This window comes from Pan troglodytes, chromosome 7 (assembly GCF_028858775.2).
Source record: "Pan troglodytes isolate AG18354 chromosome 7, NHGRI_mPanTro3-v2.0_pri, whole genome shotgun sequence".
NCBI classification, from domain to species: Eukaryota; Metazoa; Chordata; class Mammalia; order Primates; family Hominidae; genus Pan; species Pan troglodytes.
Genome location: NC_072405.2, coordinates 134,295,286 through 134,319,822, shown reverse-complemented (window position 1 = coordinate 134,319,822; position 24,537 = coordinate 134,295,286). Strand labels below are relative to the sequence as shown.

Below are 24,537 nucleotides of genomic sequence, written 5' to 3'. Positions count from 1 at the left end.
AAGGAAGTCAGTATATCGAAGAGATGTCTGCACTCCTATGTCTGTTACAGCACTATTTACAATAGCTAAGATTTGGAAGCAACCTAAATGTCCATCAACAGATGAATAGATAAAGAAAATGTGATACAGATACACAATGGAGTACTATTCATCCATGAAAAAGAATGAGAACCTGTCATTTCCAGCAACATGGATGGAACTGGAGGTTATCATGTTAAGTGAAACGAGCCAGGCACAGAAAGACGAACTTCACATGTTCTCACTTATCTGGTGGAGAAGCTAAAAATTAAAACAATTAAACTCATTGAGATAGAGAGTGAAATGATGGTTACCAAAGGCTGGGAAGGGTAGTGGGAGGCAGGGGAGAAGTGCAGATGGTTAATGGGTACAAAAATATAGTTCAATAGAATAAGACCTAGTATTTGATAGCACAACAGGGTGAGTACAGTCAACAACAACTTATTGTACGTTTTTAAGTAACTAAAACAGTGTAATACGGATTGTTGGTAACCAAAGAAAGGATAAATGATTGAGGTGATAGATCCCCTATATACCCTAGAGGGATTTTTACATATTGTATACCTATATCAAAATCTCATGTACCCCATAAATATATACACCTACTGTGTACCCACAAAACTTCAAATTTAAATTTAAAAGAAAATAAATCTATCCCTTATATATTGACAATAGAGTAGACAAGGAATTGTTCATCTCATTCTGAGATGCAAACCTCCACCAGAGTGCTATTATCTTCATGTAAGGCACTAACTCATTTATTCAAGAAATAGATACTAAATCCATGCTATGTGCCTGGCACTGTGCTTATCTATACTTACCAATAGAAACTTCAAAGCTGATGGGTTTATCTCCAATCTTCCGGTCAATCATGGTAGCTTCAAAAAATGCTCCAAAGAGTAAAAATTCCTCATTTTTTTCTGGTATAATCTACAGAAAGAAAACAAAATTATTAGGCAGAACTGGCTTTTTCTCTCATTAGGAAGCTGACTTTGTGATGCTGGCCTCATTCAGCATAATTTATAAACATTTGGGTCTCTGTTTCAGCCCGAAATGGCACAGCGTTTCCCCCCAAATAAGACATGTATGAATCAGGATCTGCAAACTGCAGATCCAAATTTAGTCATTCATCTAGAATGATGCAGTCTCAACCTTCTGAGCTTCTACCTTAAAACAAAACTCCTTTTATTTTAACAAATAAACTTGGTGTGTGTATCTTTCTAGGATGCTGCTGGTGAAACACGGGTTTGGAATTACCTTCTGGAGATTGGGGTTTCAGAAAACAGAAAATCAAAGACAAGAAACAGAATTACAGTATAAAATCCTTAGATTTGAGCACAACTTTATGGCTTACACAGGGTAGTCAGATAAGTTATTTGTTCCTCCTTGCAACCTTAAGAGGTCAAAATTTGGATCATTCCCATTTAACAGATAAGGAAACTGAGGGAACTAAAGCTTGAGGTTGTCAAGTAACTTTCCCAAGTATACTCACCATAGACCCAGTGCTCTTTGAACTTGAACATGTATTCACCGAATGCATTAACACTGACCAGAATCAAACTTTACTTCCCCAAATAAGCAAGCCCAGATAAAAACAAATAGCAGATTAGTCACATGTGCAAGCATTGGGCAATCATATGTATCCAGGGTGGGCTATATGCACTGTGGTTGCTGCTGTGAAGGGTACACAGGTCCCAGAATCACAGGTGCCTTCATATTAAAAAGGACCTTCGAGTTCATCTACTCCAATCTCCACATTTTACCTGAATAAACTAATGCTCAGAGATACTAAGCAGCTTCCCAAGGTCAAACACAGCAAATTAAAGTCAGCCAAGACTCAAGGCCTGGTTTCCAACAAGGCTGCCTTCTCAAGGAGTCCACAGTCTGGAAGACTAGACTATAACAAGTCATAAGACAGGAGTCATCACAAGGGAATACACAATTATTTGCAAATGACTCTTATTGACAAGGAAAAGGCTGATGCTTCAGGGAACAGATGTTGCTGGACCCACTGACACAGCATTACATTTCTGAGCTAAGAGGCTGAGTCAATTGGACCCATACATTCTGTGCTTCCTGGTTTTGCAATTGGATTGATTGAACTCTGCAGAAACAGCCATAAGGACAATCTAAGGAAATAAAGCAATTGTGGCCCCGGGGATCAAGAGCTCCATTGAGTTGAGAGTCCTAGACAGCTGCCTCAGAGAACCAAAGGGTTTCCATATCACTAGGTGAAGGATACTCCCTTCTTTCATACAGAAGCTGCTGTGGTGCCAGTCTTCCTAGGAAATGTTCCTAGTGACCAGAAAATGTCGAACAGGGTGAGGCTCAGTGCTGGATCTTAGTCACTGAGCATACCCTCCTCCTACCACTCTATCCACTGACTATTAACTAGCCTCCTATCTCACCTTCCTGAGGCTGAGTTTACTCTCTAGGAGGAGGTTAAAAACCACAGAGAGAAGCTGGGTGTGGTGGCCTGTAGTGTCAGCTACTCGGAAGGCTGTGGTGGGAAGATCGTTTGAGCCCATGAGTTTGAGACCAGCCTGGGTAACATAGCAAGACTCTGTCGCTAAAAATAAAAACCACAAAACAAGGAATTACTAAGAGACCTGGAGGGAATGTAGGCCATGTAGCCCAGAGAAGAATTTCAGGATCCAGAGTCAGACAAACAAACCCTTCCTCAAATCTCAACCCTTCCATTCCGAGGCTGATTGACTTTAAGCAAATCATGTCTATTCTCTGAGTGTCACGTTCCTCACCTGTGAAATAACCACCATCATTGGGCTTTCAGGGAGGAGAAGGGGCAGAAATGATATCATTCATGTCGAGCACCTAGTAAAAAGCCTATACATATCACCATAAATGGCAGTCAAAATAATTATTTCAGCAGGGCAGAATTGATGTCTTAATTCCACCCATCCTACAAGGTTTAACTCAAATGTCTTTCCATTCTGGAAGCACATCTTGGCTCCTCAAGCTGCTAAAATGATGATAGGTAATGTTTACTGACCTCTTACTATGTGTCAGATATGGTATTAAGAATTTTGCCCACACTATATCCTGTAATTCTCACAACTACAGCAGGAAAGAGGCATTTCTACTTTACTCACTCACAGACAACGACACTGCAGTCTGGTGAGATTAAATCTCTGCCCAAAATTATTAAGCATAACTAAGATTTATTGAGCACTATGTATGAGGCTCTGTTCTGAGCATATTTGCATATATTCATTTATCAAATCCTTAATAAGAGGTTGAGAAGCAAGAGGTTATTCTTGGAAATAAGCATAGGAATGTTAAGTCACTTACTCAGGTTCAAATGCAGGCAATGTTTCTCCAGAGGCCAACCAGTAACCACTGCACCATACTGCCACAATTTACATCCAGCTCTCTTACTTGGGGGCTTAACATTTTAATAATTATACTTCACTCACTCCAGGAAATAACAGCACTTTATCTGTACCTCCTTAAAGCACTTACCACTTTCTACTTCCTGTTACATTTATATTTCATACCTCTCCTTCTATATCATAAACTCCATGGAGTTAGGCTCTATTTTTATTCTTACCAATATCGAGGATGACATTTAAATAAGAAGCTAGTCAGTGTGTTCACAGAATTTTAAAAATGAACCCATTTTTAGATTGGCTATGATCTGTGAAAATCTGGCACAGGGGAGATAAGCTTTGACGGGTAATGGGGGTGAGTTGACAAAGCCAGCATCATGGGACCTCTCAACTGTCCAGATGGGCAATGAAGGTACGGCTGCAGCTGGGGAGAGGGGAGATTGGAGCTTGAGAACCAGTTGAAAAAGAAGATGCTGAAAGAAACGGCATCATCATGTTGATGAGGGTGAGCCATGAGCTGTTCAGGTGTGAGGAAGGTTGAAGCCCACTGTGGTGGCTTTAAAATATATCCACAAATTCTTTGCTAATGTTCCCCTCAAAAAATGAAACCTAATTCTCCTCCCTTTGAGGACAGGCTGGACTAAATGATTCATTTCTAACAAGCAGAACATAGCAGATATGTCATTGTGTGACTTCTGTGGCCCGGTCATGAAAGACAGTTTCAGTCTTGCTCCCTCTTGGATCTGGAGAAGGCCAGCTGCCATGTCACAGGATCCTCAAGCAGTCTGTAGGAGGATCCACAGAATGAGGATGAGGCCTCCTGCCAAGAGCCAACAAAGAATCACAGTCTCCTGCCATGTGAGGAGCCATCTTCAAAGTGGGTTCTCCAGCCACAGTCAAACCTTCAGATCATGACAGCCCCTGCCCTCGCCTTGATGGAAACTTCATGAGATCCTGAGGCAGAACCACTGAGCCATGCTATTCCCAAATTACTCATCTACAGAGAAAATAAGTGTTTGTTGTTTTAAGCTGCCAAGTTTTGAGATATGTTATCATGCAGCCATAGATAACTAATAAATCCAGCAAGATACTGGCCACCAACAAGAAGCCAAGATGAAGAGAGGAGGGAGGGGAAATAAGGGTTTAAATAGTGTCTGAATTTTACCTATTACCTACTACACAATAGCCAAGATACACCCCCCATAGCCTGTAGACAAATGTACTTTCTACCCCACATAAGTTCCCAACTTCCCTTGCTTTCTGATAGAATCTGCTTCAAGTGTCTTCATCAAAATATCTTAAAGATATTTCGACTTGGATGAAGAAAATATTTTTCTAGCCTCTTTCTACTTGGCAATCCTTGTTTAGAAAAGAATAGACGGCTTCAACCCACAGCAGGAAAAACGACTACAGGGATAGATGGAGATATCAGCTTAGGTAGCTACTAAGCCACCCACAACTTCTGGTGAAATTCAAAGTTAAGTCTCCAAAGTTGGCATGTATTCTCAAGAAACACCCCTAAACACAATCCTATATAGATAATAAGTTCTAACCACAAGAAACTGGCACACACGTTTTCAGATAATATTTCCCAATACAGTATGTGAGCTCAGAGGAGAGAACTGGGGAGGTCCACTAAATTTCCAAAGTCACAAACAGATTGGAAAGCTCTGAATAGCTGCTTCCTGGTGGTGGGAGAAAACCATAGCGACACTGATGACAACAACAACAACAAATGCATTGCCTACTTCCTATGTATGTGCTAAGAACTCTGCTAACCATTTTACATGCATTTCCTCATTTAACCCCCAAATATGCCTATGGCAGGGTAACTATTAACTATTTCATTTTGTTGATGGGTAAACTAAAACACAGAGAGGTGTTAGTATCGGAGCCATAACTACAACCCACCCCAAGATTTCCAGCCCTATGCTCCAACCACTCCCCTACACGGTTTCTTAAGATTTATTAGAACCCAGCAATCAAAACAAATGCCTCTTCCAAGGCTAAGGTGACCTGCTGCTATACCCCCTTGGACTCTCCAGTCTCTCCTAGAAATGAACAGCTCTGGGATTTTGAGCATCACCTCCCTTCCCTACCCGAAATTATCGCCTAGTTGACCGAGCACACTTCCAGAGGCAGAATTAGTCGAGCTAGGAGCTGGAATCTACCTACCTCTGCTACTGACAAAACATGAAGCTCTTTCATTTGCTTAACTGCAAGTTACCATTGATAAACTAAACAGTAGAGAGAATATTCACCATTTGTATTCCTCTTAGAGTCTCAGATCTCTTTCCCATAAGACAGAACCAGGCTGGGAAAGTGCTAACATGCTTCATGGTGAGTAATAAGCATTCCCTAAAGTTGTGGTTTCCCGCACAGGTTTGGGGTAGGGGAGTTGGTTTCTCAATTTCTTATATCCCAGCTTGTCACCTACTCTTCCTCCTCTTCATTCCTCATCCAAAATTATCTCCCATCCGGAGCTTACTCTAAGCTAACACAACTAAATAAAATTAGGCCACAGATAGAGTTTAATTAATCCCGTACCACCCACTCCCACCAACTCCTCCGGAGCACTTTTATTTCTCTTTACTTGGGTTTCCATGGGAATTGTATTTGGGGGAGTGGGGGATTCAAAGGAATTTATCATAGGCAGATGGCTGTGAAGTGTGCAAGAGGGGGCAGAGGATCAGCCTGAGAACCCAGGGCTGGGCCAACACAAATTTTTCAGAGGGAATAAGACATATTCTGACAACACCTTCAGGAACCTGTGGCAGGGGCAGTCACTGCTCTGGTTCACCTCACAGGTAAAGTACCATAAAGCAGTGCCCAGACCTACCTCCGGGGGGACATCGAACGATTCCACCTCCACCTCGGTTGAGTTAGTTTTGTTTGAAGCCTGTTGGGATTTTCCATCTTCAGTTTTGTCAGCCTTGTCTTTACCTTTGGAAGATTTGGAGTCTTTGTCCTTGGAAGGCAACTTGAGCTCCTTCAGGGCCTTGGAAAACTTAGATTCCTGTGCCCCTCCTGAGAGGATTTCCACAGCAATTTCTACCAAGATTCTGCCCCTGAATGACACACCTTCCCCAAAGCCTTCATTCATTTCCTGGTAGTCATCCATCAGACTGTGGTTCCTGGGTGAGCCATACAGGTTAATCCAGGCAGGCCCAAAGGTGGGCAGAAAGCCTAGAGAGACCCCAGGTTTTAGTTATCTCATTATGTTTTTGCTTTATAAAAGTTGCACACATTCATTTCAAAATGTAGAATATCCAAGAAAGACGAAAGAAAATATTGACAGGATATCCCATGACTAAAGACAACGATTGCCATCTTGCCATATTTCCTTCTAGTCTTTTTTTGCATTCATGTTTACACTTGTTCACAGTTGTACTAACACCATAAATGCCAATCTGCATTCTGTTCTGTTCACTTATTCATCAAATGTTTATTGATTCCCCCATGTTCTCCAGTAGGCTCTATGTTTAGTGCCAGGTACCATGCTAGATACTAAACAGAGCCTGCTGGAGAACAAAGCAGGCGTAAACATTAAACAAATAAATATTTACAGTGCAAACACTATGGAGGAAATACACTTTGTGTTGCAAGAAAAAGTAACAGGCTGATGTAACATAGAGGGGAGTTAGGCAGGCAGAGAAGAGAGAGAGTGTGTGTTCTGGCTAGAGGGAGGAGCATGTGCCAGTTAGAAAGGAGCTTGGAGCTAGAGATGAACTCTGTGGGAGAGTTTGAAGAGGTAGGTGGGTCTTGGGGCCTTGATAAAAATTTTGGCCTTTATCCTAAAAACTACAGAAATGTTTTAAAGGAATTTAAGCAAAGATGTGACATAATCATATGTCTTAAGATCACTATGGCTGTTACATGAAGGGTTAGAAGGCTAACTGGTTCAAGGACCACTTCATCATCAAAACTGAAGACCAGCATCTTGAACTAGGGTGAAGGTAGTGGAGACTGACATAGGTAAATGTTTCAAGATACGTTCTGAACATAGAATTTAAGAGACCTGATGATTTGAACTTACTGCTGATGTAAGTATTTTCACTTCTTAATACATAGTGTCTGAGAAAATGCAGTGTCTATGGGATCATCACTATGGCAACAGCTCGATGACAGGCAGTACAGCCTGGGGGCTCTGAGGCCTGAGTTCAAATCTCAGCTCTGTCATGTTCAAGCTGTGTGACCTTGGGCAGTTTTTAAACTTCCCCATGCTTCAGTTTCCTCACCTCTAAAAGGGAGATGTTAATAGTACCTGTTTCATCTTTAGTTTTGAGCCCTAGCTAATCCACTGAGCCAGCCAGGCAGAGGTCAGGCAAAAGAATTTCCACTCAGTATATGGCATTTCATTTCTCAAAATTAAAAGAAACTATCAATTGAGTGCTTCACGCAGGCCCTTAGGAAGTGCTAAGAATATGGGCTATTATTATGAAAAAGCAATTATATCATAATCTGCTTAACAATCCCCCAGTGTGGACAATTAGATGTTTCCATATATGGAAACTATTATCAATAGTTTTATGCCTACACATTTCCTATCCCCTACTCCCATAGACTGGATTCTAGCCCTTCCTTGAGTAGACTTAAATATAAGAATATTGTATTGAAAAGGATAGAAAGATTTTATGGTCCTGATGTCTATATTTTAAATCACTGATGTATATCTTCCTGAATGCCATCAAGATGTTCCTAAAAGGTTGTAAATAAAACATGTTTACATCTAGCTGAGATATTGTATAGATGGGCCAAAGGTGCTTTCTGCATATAGCAATCTTGTGGCAAACACTTCCATAATGTAAAGATTTAGACAAAGGTATTTATTTACTGAGCCCTCTCTATGGTATCTGTTAGGGACATAAAAATGTGTAAATCTTGTTTACTGCTCTTGACATGCCTTTAGTCTAATCAAGTAAAAAATTAAAATAATTACATTAACCATATACAGATGATATGTGATATATTTATTAGTGTATATATTTGTACATATATGTATATGTATGTGTGATTATATGTAGATACACATGCATGTGCATGTATGTATGCAAAAAATATGTCAATTAGTATAAATTTGTAGCACAGAGAAAGATTGCCTGGGAATTTAAAAAAGGGAAGGTTTGTTGGGCTTTTCAAAGAATTATCTACTAATTTGGGTTTTGCAAATAAAGAGCCATATAACTGAGTGGAAATTCTTTTACCTGACCTCCGCCTGGCTGGTTCAGTGGATTAGCTGAGCTAATCCACCAGCTCTCAGCTCCCACCCTGGCTCACAGTGTGCAGAGTCAGTGCACCTCGCTGCTATTCCTGCGCTCTCAGGCTCCCATCAATGAGTTGAAGACACAAATTTTTGTTGGTACCATTTATTTTATGGGCCATACTAAAATATGTAGTAGGCCATATTTGGCCCATAGACCTTAGTTTACCAATCTCTGATTTACTCTAAATGTCTCATTTTTCAATTATGGGAAGACTGACTTCCTCAAGGACACATAGCAGTGTTTATGGAAGACCTGGGACCAGGAGCAAACTTTCTGGCTCCCAGAGCCTGGCTTCATCCATTGCCCTGAACCAACTCAAACCACAGACCCTACAGTAGCATGGAAAGTGCCTAATACCTGGAAGGTGCTCTAACCCAGGGGCCCCTGACCGCCCAGAGCCATGGACCAGTACCCATCCTGTTAGGAACTGGGCCGCAAGAGATGAGCAGCAGGCAAGTGAGTATTACCACCTAGCTCCGTCTGTCAGATTAGCGGTGGCAATAGATTCTCATAGGAGTACAAACCATACTATGAACTGCACATATGAAGGACCTAGGTTGCATGCTCCTTATGAGGAGGCTAATGCCCGATGATCTGAAGTGGAACAGTTTCATCCCAAAACCATCCCCCTACCCATTCATGGAAAAATAGTCTTCCATAAAACTGTTATCTGGTGCCAGAAAGGCTGGGGACTGCTGCTCTAGCCCACCCCTTTTAAAGATGAGGGCTCTAAAGCAAGCATTTTAAGACATTTTTCAAGTCAGATGGATGGGACTTTACCTTTGTCTCCATCCTGTTCGTTGGAGATTTTCTTCAGGTCAATGAAATGGGTTGCCAGTGCTACGTCATTCATGCTGCCTTCATCCCACACCTGGATTTTCACCCTCCGACACAAGGGAGGGAACATTTCCTTGAAGATCACCTGTTCATGCCACACAGGATCAGCACAGTTCTTCTGCACTGTGGTTCGCCCCTAAAAACACAGCCAGGAGGACATGAGTCATGAAAGGGACTGACTGACTACAGAAAACTCTTCAAGCCAGCTGGAAGTATAAAGCGAGTTTTCAAAGATAATGAACCTGCTTCTGACACCTGCGAAAATCAGTTACACTCAGCGAATGTGACTGATGACCTGCTCTATGCTGGACACTGTGCCAGGTATCTGAGACAAAGTCACATCACAGCCCCGCCCTCAGGAAGTTCTGATCAGCATATTGGGGAATGGGAGTTCTGTGCATCTCCAGAAATACAGTGGATGTAGTTAGACCATGAGCTCATATTTTGTAGAAGTATGACCTTGTGTGAATCACTCTTCCAGTCTGGACCTCAATTTCCTTGTCATAAAATGGAGGTGATGTCTTATATGATCTCCAAGTTCAGCCCAAGTCAAAAATACTTCAGTGTTCACCCCTGCCAAGGGGACACAATCAGGGTAGTTCTGTATTTTAATGGCAGAGATAACGTGTGTGAGTTGAAGCTTCAAAATCCAGCCAACCAGGGTTAATCTCTGACCACGTACACAGGCCCTGACACCTCCAATGGCTCCTGAGCAGGGAAAAGCGATGTCCAGGCTTACATAAGACAAGGACTACCTGGGGAGATTGTGGAACAGGTCAGGAGGTGGGTGGAAATTCTACCGGACGTGGGGACTGAATAAACAGCTCAGAGAAGTAGCCAGGGGTGAGGAAGGATGCCTGTCTGCCTGTATCCTAAACCACAATCCACCCATAGCTCCTTTCCATTTTCTCCAATGAAGAGTGAGTGGGTAACCCGCCCCTATTTCCCTGCCACATCCCGTTGCCTTTTCTTTTTTTTTTTTTTTTTAAAGACAGAGTCTTGCTCTGTCACCCAGGCTGGAGCACAGTGGTACAATCTCTGCTCACTGCAACCTCCGCCTCTCAAGTTCAAGCAATTCTTATGCCTTAGCCACCCAGTAGCTGGGATTACAGGGGTGCGCCACCACGCCCAGCTAATTTTTTGTGTGTTTTTAGTTGAGACAGGGTTTCGCCATGTTGGCCAGGCTGGTCTTGAGCTCCTGGCCTCAAGTGATTCACCGCCTCAGCCTGCCAAAGTGCTGGGATTACAGATGTGAGCCACCTCACCTGGCCCCATTGCCTTTTTGTAACAAGCTTTTGCTTTCAAGGCACTTCCTAATTTTTATTAATTTGATTTGATTAAACATATCTTGGATAGAGAGCAGGGCCCTGGCCTAGCAGGCAGTGTTAGTGACAATGGTTCCTCACCATCTGCCCAGCAAAGGAGACCTCCACAAAGGGATCCACCAGGTCCTTACTGTCACCCACAAATGCCTTGGTGACGTTCGCCATGATGCTTGAATTCATTTTGGGCAAGCCTTCTGCTTTGTAGAGTCTCACATAGAATCTGGCCCAGGGTCTCTCTGACGGAAACCCATTGGGGATCAAAAGGTTCCTTAGAGGGAGACAAAAACAAATGAAAAAGCTCTCTCAATTGAAGAAACAGAGAGAAAAGACAGGAGCAATTTGGAGGCAGAAAGAAAGATCCCAATATAAGACAAATCTGAAAAGAGTAAGATTCATTGCTGAAATGAGTATTCTTTGTAGTGTAAATGACAGAGAATGGTATGAATAGAGTGAATGCAACCTCGTTCAGGTCCTAGGATAGGATAAATACTGTCTCCCACTCTGAACCTTAAAAGAGGTGCATTTAAGTCTTCCCACATCACAAACCAGTGATTGAAATTATAATTCCTTCAAAGAAAACTCAGCTACATTCAGAAAAATTGGATAAGCTTAGGAATAGCTTATCTATTATGGGTTATTATAGGAAGACAGACAGTTCTTGTCCTAGAACCTGACCTCCTGAAGGAGAGTCATACCTTAATAGGACACATCTTGGTGTCTGATAGAGCAGAATGCCAGGTGACCAAGCTGAGAAGAAGCATGGTTCTCATGTACCCATAAGAAAAGTGGTGAGGGAGGGGAAAGAGATTAAAATTGGACATATCATTTCTATGCACAGCCCAGGATGGACCTGTCTTACTTTTCTATTGGCTCCTCGGTGTCAGAAGTTTTAGGGCTGGTCTTCAAGACATCACCTTTTCCCATGACGCTGATGTCACATTTCAGGTACCCCTTGGTGCCAGTCCTGATGTCACCAGGGTCTGTGAGCAGGGCCCACTTGTCGCAGAACTGATGACCTGTGAAAGCACCCTGGCAGCTCACATCCTTCACAGATGGGCCCAGCAGCCCCACCCCTTTCTCTCCCACACACCAAGGCCTCCCAGGCTCTCCTCCCTCTGTTGCTCTAGGTGGTAAATCATCTCAGTTTTTTCCAAACCTCATGCTGCTTCCCTCTTCCTTTCCCTCCTCTCCCTTTGCTTCCTACCAGTTCTCCATCTTTTCCCCCAATTTACCATAGATTCTTGGGAAGCCATTGACCTAGTAGAAATCACTAAGACAAGGTTCCATCTTTGATGGAATAGGGGGACATTAATGAAGTGTAGAAGTCACATACGTATTATTTACCCACAGGACGTAAACGTGGCTCCTTGGTCTTTTTGTTTGGCCTCACTGTGAGTCAAAACTTCCAAGGTGGCTTACATAATCTAGACTTCCGGCTTTTCTTTAAAAATGGTAAGTTCTGGCAATACTAGCTTCACATTTCTTTTTTTTTTTTTTTTTTTTTTTTGAGACAGAGTCTCGCTGTGATGCCCAGGCTGGAGAGCAATGGTAATGCCCAAGCTGGAGAGCAATGGCATGATCTTAGCTCACTGCAACCTCTGCCTCCCTTGTTCAAGCCATTCTCCTGCCACAGCCTTCCAAGTAGCTGGGACTACAGGTGTGCACCATCACGCCCAGCTAATTTTTGTATTTTTAGTAGAGATGGGGCTTCACCATATTGGCCAGGCTGGTCTTGAACTCCTGACCTCAAGTGATCCACCCACCTTGACCTCTCAAAGTGCCAGGATTACAGGTGTGAGCCACTGCACCTGGCCAATGGCTTCACATTTCTACATGGCAGTAAATACCAAAGGCGCTGAATAGCCACTGCCCTTGTATATGGAGCACAAGCCTTCCTGTCTCCTTTCCCAGACTCCACTGTTCCTTCATGCCTCACACTCAGGCTGCTGCACGCAGCTATGCCCCCTGTCTGGCCCCCACAGTCACAGGAGTTGGAATCCCTGTTGAAGATAGGGGGCCTTTCATAAAAAGATCTGTGCTGGCTCTTTTACTTACTTGTTCTTGACCTTGAACAAATTACGTTGCTTTTCTGAGTTTCTCTTTCCTACAAATCAGGGATAATAATAAGTACAGCAAATCCTTTGTATAAGGATACAAAATGCTGTAGTCATTTTTATGAGTGAGACTCTTTACTAAGCATTTTGTGTATATTAACTTACTCAATCCTCCAACAAACCTATGAAGGAAGTAGTAAGTTATCTTCATTTCTTACTTAACAGAGAAGTTAAGTCATTTGCCCAAGGTTGCACAGCTAGGACATAGAGTGGGATTCGAACCCAGGCAATCTGACTCCAGAGTCTGTATTCTTAGTTCCTATATTCCATTGCCTCTCCTGTCCATATCTCGACTGGACAGAATTTGTGTGAGAGAAAAAACTCCCCAGAAGTAGACATATAAAATAATTTTATCATTAGACTGTAAAACACTCGAGGGCAAGAGTTATGTCTCATTCAACTTTGTATAACTGGTGCTCAGTGTTATTGAATGAATGGTCACACAGGTGAGTGAATGAATGGGATGACTCCAGGTGCTATAAACCAAAGACAAGTGAGAGACAGATGGGGAGGTGATGTTTTCTTACCAGGTTGGTTGTACACAGTCCCCAGGTCTACTTTGAAAGAGCCAATCAGTACACTTCCTATCAGCTTGTGGTGAAAGACCTGAGGAGAGATAGAGCAGGGAGTATGGCAGATTTACCTTGAGGATAAGAGGCCTTGACCCTTGTCTAGCTTTGACCCTGTCTGGAGCACAGTGGAGTTTGGCCATCAAACCACAAGGCTGTAAAGGACCTCCAGAAGCCCCTCATCACCTTCATCTCTTGCTCTTAGCAGGATTTTAGCTAATCTTCCATAGAAGGATGCCTGTCAACTCTCAGTGCCTGCAAGCTTCCTTTAACCAAAATAAACCTGAGTACAGCTCACCCTTCAACACCCATCTCTTCCTGCTGAAATTTTCCCTATCTTTCAATACCTAGAACATATGTCACCTCCGCCATTCAGTCCCCCCAAACTGAAAGTGTTCCTTTTCTCCGCTAAACTCCTGCAACTTTGCTCACAACTTTCTCAGAGAACTCATCACTATTGCCTTGAATCATTTTAGGCATGTACAACGGTGAGAACAAAGGAGGTAATCATCCTCAATATTCTGTCTGATCAGGGCCAGCAGAGGGCCTGGCTTGGTTACAGCAGCCCATTTTCATGCTAATGCTCTCAAGATGAGGAAGTTCTAAAGGAAGGTGCAGAGCTGGTGCCAGGTTGAAAAGCCACAGCGTATGAGAAACTGCTGAAGAACCAGGAGAAAAGTTCAATCTGTCACCCATAAAAGAGAAAACTGGCAGGTGTGGAGAAAGGGCAATGGCAACTGAAGTGTCTTTAAATCATGAAAATGCTGTCATGCAGAAGAGAGAGTAAGTCCCCCTCTATGGTTCCCAAATAACAGGATGAGAGATTTCCACTCAATATAAGAACAATGTTTATAACTGTCAGAACTTCCCAGCAATGGAATGAGCTTTCCTAGAGGTAGCGACCTCCCTATCACTGCAAATAATCAAGTTATGCCCCCAAGAACTCCATGTAGTAAAGGAAGAGGAGAAGGATTCTGGCACCAGTTGGAAGTTATACAAGATGTCCTCTGAGCTTCCTTCTAACTATAAAATCCTGTAAGTTCCTTAAGTCAAGGACAGTTTCCTCCTGTCATCCACCCATCACATGGCCTTGTTCACAATAGATATTCAATAAACATTCAGTGAATTAATGAATGACTAATTGAATGACAGATGAACGGAAGGCTTTTGCAGCTTCTAAACAGCTCCTTTTTGCGAAGCAAAAGAAATTCAGTTGACCTCAAGAAATGACAGCCCTCCTCATTTCTCTTTCCACTCTCTCTCCCTAACCTAAACTTTCCATGGGTGTCAGAGAACCAAGGTGAAGTACAGGCAGCCTGGCTCAAATAGAGCAGCTACAGAAGGATGCTCACATAATGTTCACTCCAAAACCCAACATGCTTGCATTTGCTCATGTGTTTTTCCAAAGGCCTGAGAAAGAACACAAGCCAGTTTCAAGTTCTCTTCTCAGGTTGAGAGTCCCTGTGGGCAAGATGAAATGCAAGAGCCCCGAACAAATCTTTAAATAACACAGGATGCCTCTTAAAGTCATCCATCCAGTGGTTGAGTACCAGGCAATCCTGGTGTGGTCAAGTGTTAAATCACCAGGACTCTGGGGATGTCTCACACACAGAGTACTGGGAGCCCTGCATGCCTTGGCCACTGAGAAGGGAAGACTGTCTTTGACACCACCAGGGTGTGTTACAGGCTGGCTGTCCCAATAGCATCTGCTTACAGCACTCCCCCACTTCTTATCCCATGTCATATATATTCTGGGCATACTGACTTTCAGTTCGTGGACTAACAGAAAAGTTGTGTTAAACATTCCCCTCTCAAGGGCAGATTTTATTTTAAAATCTTTTGTCTCTTAGAGTCTTTTAGGGACACTAAAGTCTTCTCTTCTTCGAAGGTAGAGAAATAGAGATAGGCAATGGTAGCTTTGATCCTCTGTCTAGAAGTCCACATGTCCCACAAACAGTCCTGACCCTGGTCTATGGCACAATATAAAAATCTAGTGATTAACTGTTCATCAGACAGTCCTTAGAAGCCTCCTATGGAGCTGATTCCATAAACAGATGGTTGCCTGAGCAATGGAACAAAGTCCTGGGCATTGTCCCAGGTCCTGAAATATCACCTGCACCACTTGTCATCATGCCTGAAATTCAAACCTTAAGATTGTTTGGCTCTGGGTGACTTCTCATTCTTCAAGAGTCACATTCTTCAAGTCTCCTGGGAAGGGTAATGTCATAATTCCGCTATTTACCTAGGCCATAATGCAGGACTTTGCTGACAGTCAGCTGTGGTTAAAGGGAACATATTTTATATATCTGTTTAGATATTATATTGAGTCAGTGATAAAGACAGGAAAGAAAATCTTCAAAATAAGTTTTGTCATCCTCACAATTCTGATTAGAGCTGACTGTTGAAGAAATCATTCCCTTATTCGCCAGACTTCCTACACTGACACATGAAGTAGGAACTGTATCCTCTTAGAACTGTTTGGAAGAGAGAAACTTACTCTCCAGCAATCCGTCACCACCTTGGGAGAAGCCGTGGTGATCTGTCACGCTGGTAAGGTAGATGCAGTATGTCATCCATTGGTCTCTGTCCCTTTGCTGAATGGTGCAAAGTTTGTAACAATCCCATTTGGCCTGACTTCTCTCTCATTTGGATCAGTCTGGCTTCAACATGGGCACTTCCCCTTCCCATTCCTGTCCTCCATGTAGTGGGCAAAGTTGGATTGGGCCCTTAAAGCAGGAAGCTCTGTATCTGCACTTCCCCTGGCAGGGCTGAGGAAGAGTCTATGCAGCAGACTCAATTTCCCAAGGGCAGGTCCTGAGGCCTACACTCAGAGGCAACTTTTGAAAATCCCAATGGCCACCACTTAGTCCAAATCACATCCTCTGATCCAGCATTACCATTGATGAGACTGATACTTTTTTCCTGGTACTTGTTCCTATTTCTTTATTCATTACCCAACTAGGAGGAGGAGGAGATGTGATTAATGATCAGTAGTGTAGATACCAGCCCAAGAAAGAAACACCTACATTTGCCTGATTTAAAAAAAAAAAAAAAAACTAAAACTGACAATGCATTAAGATGTCACCTGAAGCACGTGTCTCACATTCCCACACTAGTAAGCTACATAATTCAATCAGTAATAGCTTTACCATAGCTTACCACTTGCTTCCAAGAAGCATAGATCTTCTTGAGGTGGTTTTTCTTCCCAGACATCTCCATACTGGTGATTTCAAGTTCTGCCTGTTGGTTAGATTCACTAACTGACACTTGCCCTCCTGAATCTATTCCCCGCTGAGTATGCTGAGTTGTCCCAGAGAGTCCCCAATGCCCAAAATGTCTCCCACCTCTCCACAACTATTACCACCAATGCTATACTTACGGAGATTTTGATGATCTTGTCAAAAAGATGCACTTGGGGCCCAATGAAGTCGAAGACAAAGTACTGCAAAACAAAAAGTTCATTCTGGTCATCAACCCCAGGCTTGCACCTAAGAATCCTGTCCTTGGAGTGGATTTAGATCTTTGTCATTCTAACCAACTGCTGCATGAATATGTATACATCATCAATTGATTGTCAATTGTCAATTCTCTTTTTTTTTTTTTTTTTTTTTTTGGAGACAGGGTTTTTTTCTGTCGGCTAGGTTGGAGTGCAGTGGCGCAATTAGGGCTCACAGCAGCCTCAGCCTCCCAGGGCTCAAGTAATCCTCCCATCTCAGCCTCCTGAGTAGCTGGGACTACAGGCCTATACCACCACACCTGGATAATTTTTTTAAAAATTTTTTGTAGAGCCAGGTTCTCACTATGTTGCCTAGGCTGGTCTCAAATGAAAACAATGCTATCAATCACATTCTTGCATAGGATATGTGTCAGTAATCCTCCAAAATGAACATGAGAAATGGAATTGTCAGGTCATAGATTAAGTGCATATAACTTTTGAATAGATAGTATAAATTTTTTCCCCAAATGGGAATTTTATATTCTCACTGGCAACATGAAAATAGCCATCTCTCTATAATCTTATCAACCCTCGAGAGTGTCATTTTTTTATTTATAATTATGAGTGAAAATGGTATTTCAGTATGGTTTTAAATTGGAGTGGACTTGACTAAAATCTACTTTTCCCAGGATTTTTCAGTTTCAAACATCCCTGTGAAATTACCAGGATTTACCAGGGAGAGAATACAAAAAACTATGGACATGAGGATTTTTAATATTAAGAACATGATTGAATTTCGGAGTTGGAGAAATTATCTAGACCAGCCCCATGTTTTACAGATAAGACTGAAGACTAAAGAATTTAAAAGATGCTACCCAGATTCCTATTGCTAGTTATTGTTGGGCCTGGGACCAAACCTTAGTTCTCTTGACATTATCACACAAGGGGATCAAGTACTAGATATTTCACCATCTGACTCTTGAGTCAAGATCCTCCCAAACTCGAGGTTGTAAGACTATAAGATGCAGAAAACTGAAGTGGTGTTTTGTCCTGGTTTGTGTGTTTTGGGAACTGAGGGGGACTAGGAAGGCAGGCCTGGGAAGCTGTTTCCTGGATTTTCTTTTTTGAGCTGTAGAGTGGAAGAATGGCCCCTTAGAGATGGACACAGCCGCAGTAAGAAAGGAGGAACTGACCAAATGACGATGGCCTGCTTTCAAAGGGCAAAACAGAAAAAGCAAAATGTGGGAACCAAAAAATGTCATCATACATTATAAGAGATCCTCAAAATGGTGGTCCTTAGAGATCAACCAAAGATTCCATTCTGTTCAGTGTCTTCTGTTTAAGAAGACAAGACAATACATACAACATTTCAGGAAATTTCTCATATATATGCTTAAACTTTTTCAGAGTCCTGATGTTCAAAATTTATGTGGAAAATTCACTTCCACAACATTCTTCATTCTCTGAATACACCAGATGCTGTGGCTTCCTTTGGATGAACAAATGAGTTGCAACATTTATTACCTTCTGATGGGTTTCATATGTTTCAGACTCAACTGCCTCACATAGGCTTCTGAGACCTCCTGGCCAACACATATTCTTCTAGCTGGGAAATATTCCCCAGCTCCAACTAATGGGTTCCTTCAGCATCTGATGAACTTTAGGCTTGAATATTTAGGTCGAGAGTTGTAACAAAGGTTTTTAGATCAACTTTTGTGTTTCTATGTGATTTTTCTACCGGTTACACTTGGGCCCAGTTTAACGTCATTTAGATCCAGGACTTGTATGCATAATTATTATAATTAATAAATCTGTAGAGCTTTGCAGTTTTAAAGCATTTTCATATATTATCTCATATTACATCCATGCCAAAAGCTCTTCTGGGGGTAGAGAGTGGAACAAGAAGGGAAAATCTACTGACATTTCACTTACAGTCAAAGGCTCAGAGGCAGAAATGGATGAAGAGGAAAGGAGTCATTAGCTCCAATGGGATTTGGGTATTTTCTGTTGATTTCATTATCCATGCTCTCCCTACCTTCCTTTTAAATGACCACTCTCATTAAGATAATTAATTTTTTTAATTAATTTTTTAAATTAAGATAATTAAGATTTTTTTTTTTTTTTCTGAGACAACGTCTTGCTTTGTTGCCCAGGCTGGAGTGCAGTGGTGAAATCTTGGCTCACTGCAACCTCCACCTCCAAGGTTCAAGCAATTCTCCTGCCTCAGCCTCCTGACTAGATGGGATTACAGGCACACGCCACCACACCCGGTTAATTTTTGTATTTTTAGTAGAGACGGGTTTTCACCATGTTGGTCAGGCTGGTCTCAAACTCCTGACCTCGTGATCTGCCCACCTCGGCCTCCCAAAGTGCTGGGATTACAGGTGTGAGCCACTGCATCTGGCCAAGATAATAAGAATTAAGAGTGCCCTGCATTTTTTGAAATAATTCATTGTGTCAAAGAGCCTACAAGTAAGCAAATGCTCCTGTGCACTGTTCATTTGAGTATAAATTGTTACCTCTTTGGAAGGCAATTAGCGACATGGAAATTTTAAATGCACATACCTTGTGACCCAGTTATACTATTATAAGTAGTAGCAAAAGGTTAAAAGCATTTCATATGCATTCATGAGAGACTGACTGGTTTAGTATATTATGGCATATCAATGCAATGAAAAACTCTTCAGCCAGGAAGGCAAAATGGGAATGAGCTGTACCTCCCATAGGGATTTATTTTCAAGATACGTTGTTTTGTGAAGAGTCCAGAACAGTGTGTATAGAATGCTACCATTTGGGTACAATATTTCCTTGTATTCTGGTACATGCTTGGAATATCTCTGGAAGGATACGCAAATGCCTAGTGAGAGTGAATGCTTCCAGGGAGAGGACTAGGGCATTGGGGATCAAACATCAGAGGGAAACACATTACTCTATATCGTTATACTTTTTGTCTCTTTTGCCATATTTTTTCACCAAGTAATTTTTTTTTTTTTTTTTTTGAGGTGGAGTCTCACTCTGTCGCCCAGGCTGGAGTGCAATGGCATGATCTCGGCTCACTGAAAGCTCTGCCTCCTGGGTTCACGCCATTCTTCTGCTGCAGCCTCCCAAGTAGCTGGGACTACAGGCACCTGCCACCATGCCTGGCTAATTTTTTTGTATTTTTAGTAGAGATGGGGTTTCACCATGTTAGCCAGGATGGTCTTGATCTCCTGACCTCGTGATCCACACGCCTTGGCCTCCCAAAGTGCTGGGATTACAGGCGTAAGCTACTGCGCCCCAACAATATTTTTATTTTAAAAAGAGAATTTAGCATGTAAGATATTTAGAAATCTGAGATTTTTCTTTACAATTTCTACACAGCTTAGAAAAATGTAACTTTTACTTTCCAAGGTAGTATGCCTGTTTCAAAAACAATAATTAAGTTTCCAATGTCTCTGCCAGGAAAAAGAATATGTATCTTCTCCCTAACCGACATTCAATCAATTTATTGACTATAAACCCAGGGCTTATAATGGATGAAAATGAGCTGATAATAAATAAGAAAACGTATGTTGAAAATGTAGCAGTGAATTTAAAATCAGGAGGAATTCCTTGCCTCTCTTTTCCACAACCCTTTTGTGAAAAGCTTTAGGGGGCTGTGTTTGTAAGGAGAATCAGTTTGCCATGGGCTTAACTGGGGGCCAGGGAGGGAGGCAGGAGGGGTACAGCTCTTCGTTTGACTGAAGGATCCTGCAGAATGGTGGTGAAGAGAATCTTAGTGCAAAAGCTGTGGGTGACCTCCATGACTTACTTCATTATAAAATGGGCTGTTGGTTCCTTCCTTCACTGTGCTTTGCTTCTTCTCATCCCCAATCTCAATGGTCACAACTGGGTCAATGTTCTCACCCACCAGCTGGCGAGCCTCGGTGATGGTTATGGCAATCTGCAACACAAAGCAGTGTGGACACCATTCCGGACACTGCCATCCATGCACACAGGAAGCACTGGGGGAGGCTGGGCAGGAAGAGCCAATCACTTACTTGATAATTTTGGGATCTGACCTCCCCATCATGGATCTTAGTCAACAGTTTTGATCTATTAAAAGAAAGTTTAATATGTTTGTTTCATCAAGGAAGAATATCCATAAGTCATGATAATATTCTCCAAAGTATTTCTAAGTCCTTTCATTTAATATTATTACATATTCTGTCTACATCTCTGGGGGAGATAAGTATAAGCGGACAAATGACTTGACCTCTGAGTTTTCTCATCCTAAAAATGGAGCTTGTAATAGTATTTCTGAGATGATTGCTAGAATTAAATGATATAATGCATATAAAGGTTTAACTCAGTACCTGGCAAGAATAAATGTCAGCTCTTTTTATATGATTATCAGTATTTTTTAAAATTTTAAACAAAATGAGAAACTGAGATGCCTCAGCAAATCAGTGGCAGAGCTGGGTCTAAATAAGGAACTCCCAGTCTCCTGCCTGATTCCATACACAGGACCACTCTGCCATGTCTAATAGATATAATCATAATTGCTTTGAAATAATTGGTAAAGGAAAAAATTGAAGGGAATGACTAAAGATACCATCTCCATGAAATTTCACATTCCAGGGGATTTCATTTATCTGGACTATCACAAGTAATTGAAAACATGTGCAACACCTGGGCATTTAGAGATGGATAACAACAGAAAGAGATGAAGAATTCCTGTTGTCATAGAAGCTGAAATCAGTGGCAAATGAACTGAGCTTGAGTTCCTGTTGCATTTTATCCCCTTGGTTACTAACAATACCATGTTGCATTTGACTTCATCCCATTTCTGCTGATTATAATTGAGTCCAATAGAGAACAGATTAAGTTAGTAAAAATCTCTGGGCATTGGAGTCAGACTGATCTGAGTTAGAATATTTGTTCTCCCCAATTTTGGACTTTAGTTTTAATTTCTGCAACTGAAAGTAAAAATAAGAATTCCTACCACATAGGGTTACTCTGAGGACCCAAGGAGACAATGCATGTAAGAAAGGGTAAATATCATTTAATTGGTTCATCAATAAGATGGCAAATTTTTACTGATTATTTATCATGTGAAAGCCCAGTGCCAGATTCAGGGGAAAAACAAAAATGAGTAAGCCATCTTCCTGGTCCTTGAGAAGTAACAATCTATCATCCATGGGAGAGAAGACAGAAGTATATTTAAAAAGAACTAGTAGGCAAGTGTAAAATGTGTCATAGGGTAAAGAAAATATGACAGAAGAGCTGTTGAGAAAAAAGTCTTGAGGACCAGGGTACACAACAAAGATTTCGCTGCAGAGGTTGGATTTGAATTGAGCATTGGTGGGTGGATAGAATTTCAATTGCTGGAGAATGTTCTGACCAAGGAAAAAGAAAAAGGCTGTTATTCCTTCCTTCTCTTTCTCCTGCCTTCCTCCACTCAATGCTATCACCCTTGTAAAATGAATAGGAAGAAATATCTTGAGTATTAAAAAATGACTGAAATCCCTATTCAGAGACTAGGGTAGAGGGGTGGTGGTTGTCAGGGTGCAGCAAAGGAAGGAAGGAGATATTGCAGTGAGTAGGTGTGTACACATTTCATGTCTTCTTTTGAGTGTCAACTTCTGAGTTATCACCTTCTCTAATTCCCACTGCCCTCTAACCCACATATATGTACCCTGCCATCCTGTCACAACCCAGAAACAACAACTCAGGATCAGCCATGTGGGGAAGCACTAATTTGTTTTATTGATAGTAACAACTTTGATTGAAAAAGAAAGGGAAGGGCATGAGGAATTATCGCAAGTAAGAAATTGACATAAACAAATATGGTAGACTGAAAGCATTGTTAGCCCCAGTCATTGGCTTACTCTGTATCCAAACTTGTTGCCCTATAACTTTCAGTCTCTTCCTACTCTTACGTGGGCTGGGCTGGTAACTTATATTGGCCAACAGAAGGCAGCAGAAATGACTTTTGCCAGTTCAAAGCCTACACCTCAAGAGAACTTCTGTACTTCCACTCTCTTAGAACCCTGCCATTGCTACCATTGGCACAAGCTCAGACTAGCCTGATGGAGGATCTGGTATCAGGCAGAGAACAGCCGGTCTCAGCTGAAGCAGTACTAGGCCAGGCTACCACCAGCCAACTCCTAAACTAACCAGCAGAGCTGCCAAATGACTACAGAAACATGAATGATGCATCTGCAACTATCTGGGATCAGCAAAACTATCCAACTAATTCATTAGCAATAATAAATGCTTATTATATTAAGCCAAAGATCTGGGGGCTATTTGTTACACATCATTGCTAACTGATCTAGCAAAATGCATGCAGAAGGCCAGCTTGTTTTGACTTTTTGTTGGGTAGCATAAGAACCACCTTCTGATTTGAGACAGACAAGAAGCTAAGATAATGAGCACCTTGATGAATCAAAGAGCAGGTAAGAGACAGCTCCTGCTGTCATTCCTGAACTGTGAGCGACATGAGCACCTTCACTCAGGAGATTTAAGACCAGAAGCTTGTAGAACCATGATCCTGGCCTGATGAAGGCTGAACGGTATCAAGAGGCCAGCACTGCCATAGAGAAAACTGAGCTGACACAGTCTTCCTGCCTTAGACCTTGCCTGCCTGTAGACAGTGACTATGTCTTACTCTCCTCTCTTCTCCCAGCACCTGCAGAGGTGCTTGGCACATAAGAGATGCTCAGCAAATGTGTGTTGACCACCTGCATCCATACTGTACCTTCTCTTTGGAGGAGCTGAGGGGACAGGAAAGATAGAAGCATCATCATGGACCAAATCTCCTCTCGGTCCTTCCTGGTGAGAAGGCTCCTCCTGCAGTGCTTCAGTGTCACCTTGACCATCTGGAGAAGCAAACAAAGGAAGAAAATCCTGTGAAATTGACATGTGGTGGCAATCGAGCCTCTACCTTATGCCAGCCCTGTGGCAGGCACCATAAGTGGTACAAAGAGACTAGAAGACAGACTCTGCCAGCATAAAACTTAACATCTTATTGGCAGAAATGCCAGATACATCCTTCATTTTTCTAAAACTTATGTATCTTCTGTTTCCAAAAAAGAACAGATTTATGTGGATGGGACTGTGAAAAGAAAAGTTGGATTGTGAATCTAAAGTGTAAACTAAAAATAAAATCCTAAGCAACCCCCTCCCCCACCCAAGGGGACCCCAGAAAAATCTTAAAAACTGAGTTTCTGGCTGGGCACGGTGGCTCACACCTGTAATCCGAGCACTTTGGGAAGCTGAGGCAAGTGGATCACCTGAGGACAGGAGTTTGAGACCAGCCTGGCCAACATGGTGAAACCCCCTCTCTACTAAAAATACAAAAATTAGCCGGGCATGGTGGCAGACACCTGTAATTCCAGCTACTTGGGAGGCTAAGGCAGGAGCAACGCTTGAACCCAGCGGGACAGATGTTGCAGGTAAGCTGAGATCGCGCCACTTCACTCTAGCCTGGGCAAAAGAGTGAAACTCCATCTCAAAAAACAAAAAATAAAAAACAGAAATAAAACCCTAGGTTTTTGTCAATGATGAGACAGGAGGTCAGGCATACCTCATTATACTTCCTTTTTGTGGTTTAGACACAACAACTGACCAGCATTAAAATAGAGATCATAAGACTGACAGAACG

The 24,537-nt window shown here is 42.1% G+C and overlaps 1 protein-coding gene across 2 annotated transcripts in view; it reads right to left on the bottom strand.

Moving 5' to 3' along the window:
• FER1L6 (fer-1 like family member 6) overlaps positions 1 to 24,537 on the bottom strand; it is a 195,354-nt gene that overhangs the window by 134,641 nt on the left and 36,176 nt on the right. For both annotated transcript variants that reach the window (XM_054657466.2, XM_016959831.4), the window contains 10 exons: positions 23,632 to 23,752; positions 20,930 to 20,984; positions 20,701 to 20,832; positions 16,854 to 16,916; positions 13,433 to 13,511; positions 11,651 to 11,807; positions 10,873 to 11,059; positions 9,410 to 9,602; positions 6,205 to 6,551; positions 840 to 948 (listed from right to left, as the gene is read on the bottom strand). In XM_054657466.2, the coding sequence (XP_054513441.2) occupies positions 840 to 948; positions 6,205 to 6,551; positions 9,410 to 9,602; positions 10,873 to 11,059; positions 11,651 to 11,807; positions 13,433 to 13,511; positions 16,854 to 16,916; positions 20,701 to 20,832; positions 20,930 to 20,984; positions 23,632 to 23,752 (1,443 nt within the window). The remainder of the gene's footprint in view (positions 1 to 839; positions 949 to 6,204; positions 6,552 to 9,409; positions 9,603 to 10,872; positions 11,060 to 11,650; positions 11,808 to 13,432; positions 13,512 to 16,853; positions 16,917 to 20,700; positions 20,833 to 20,929; positions 20,985 to 23,631; positions 23,753 to 24,537) is intronic.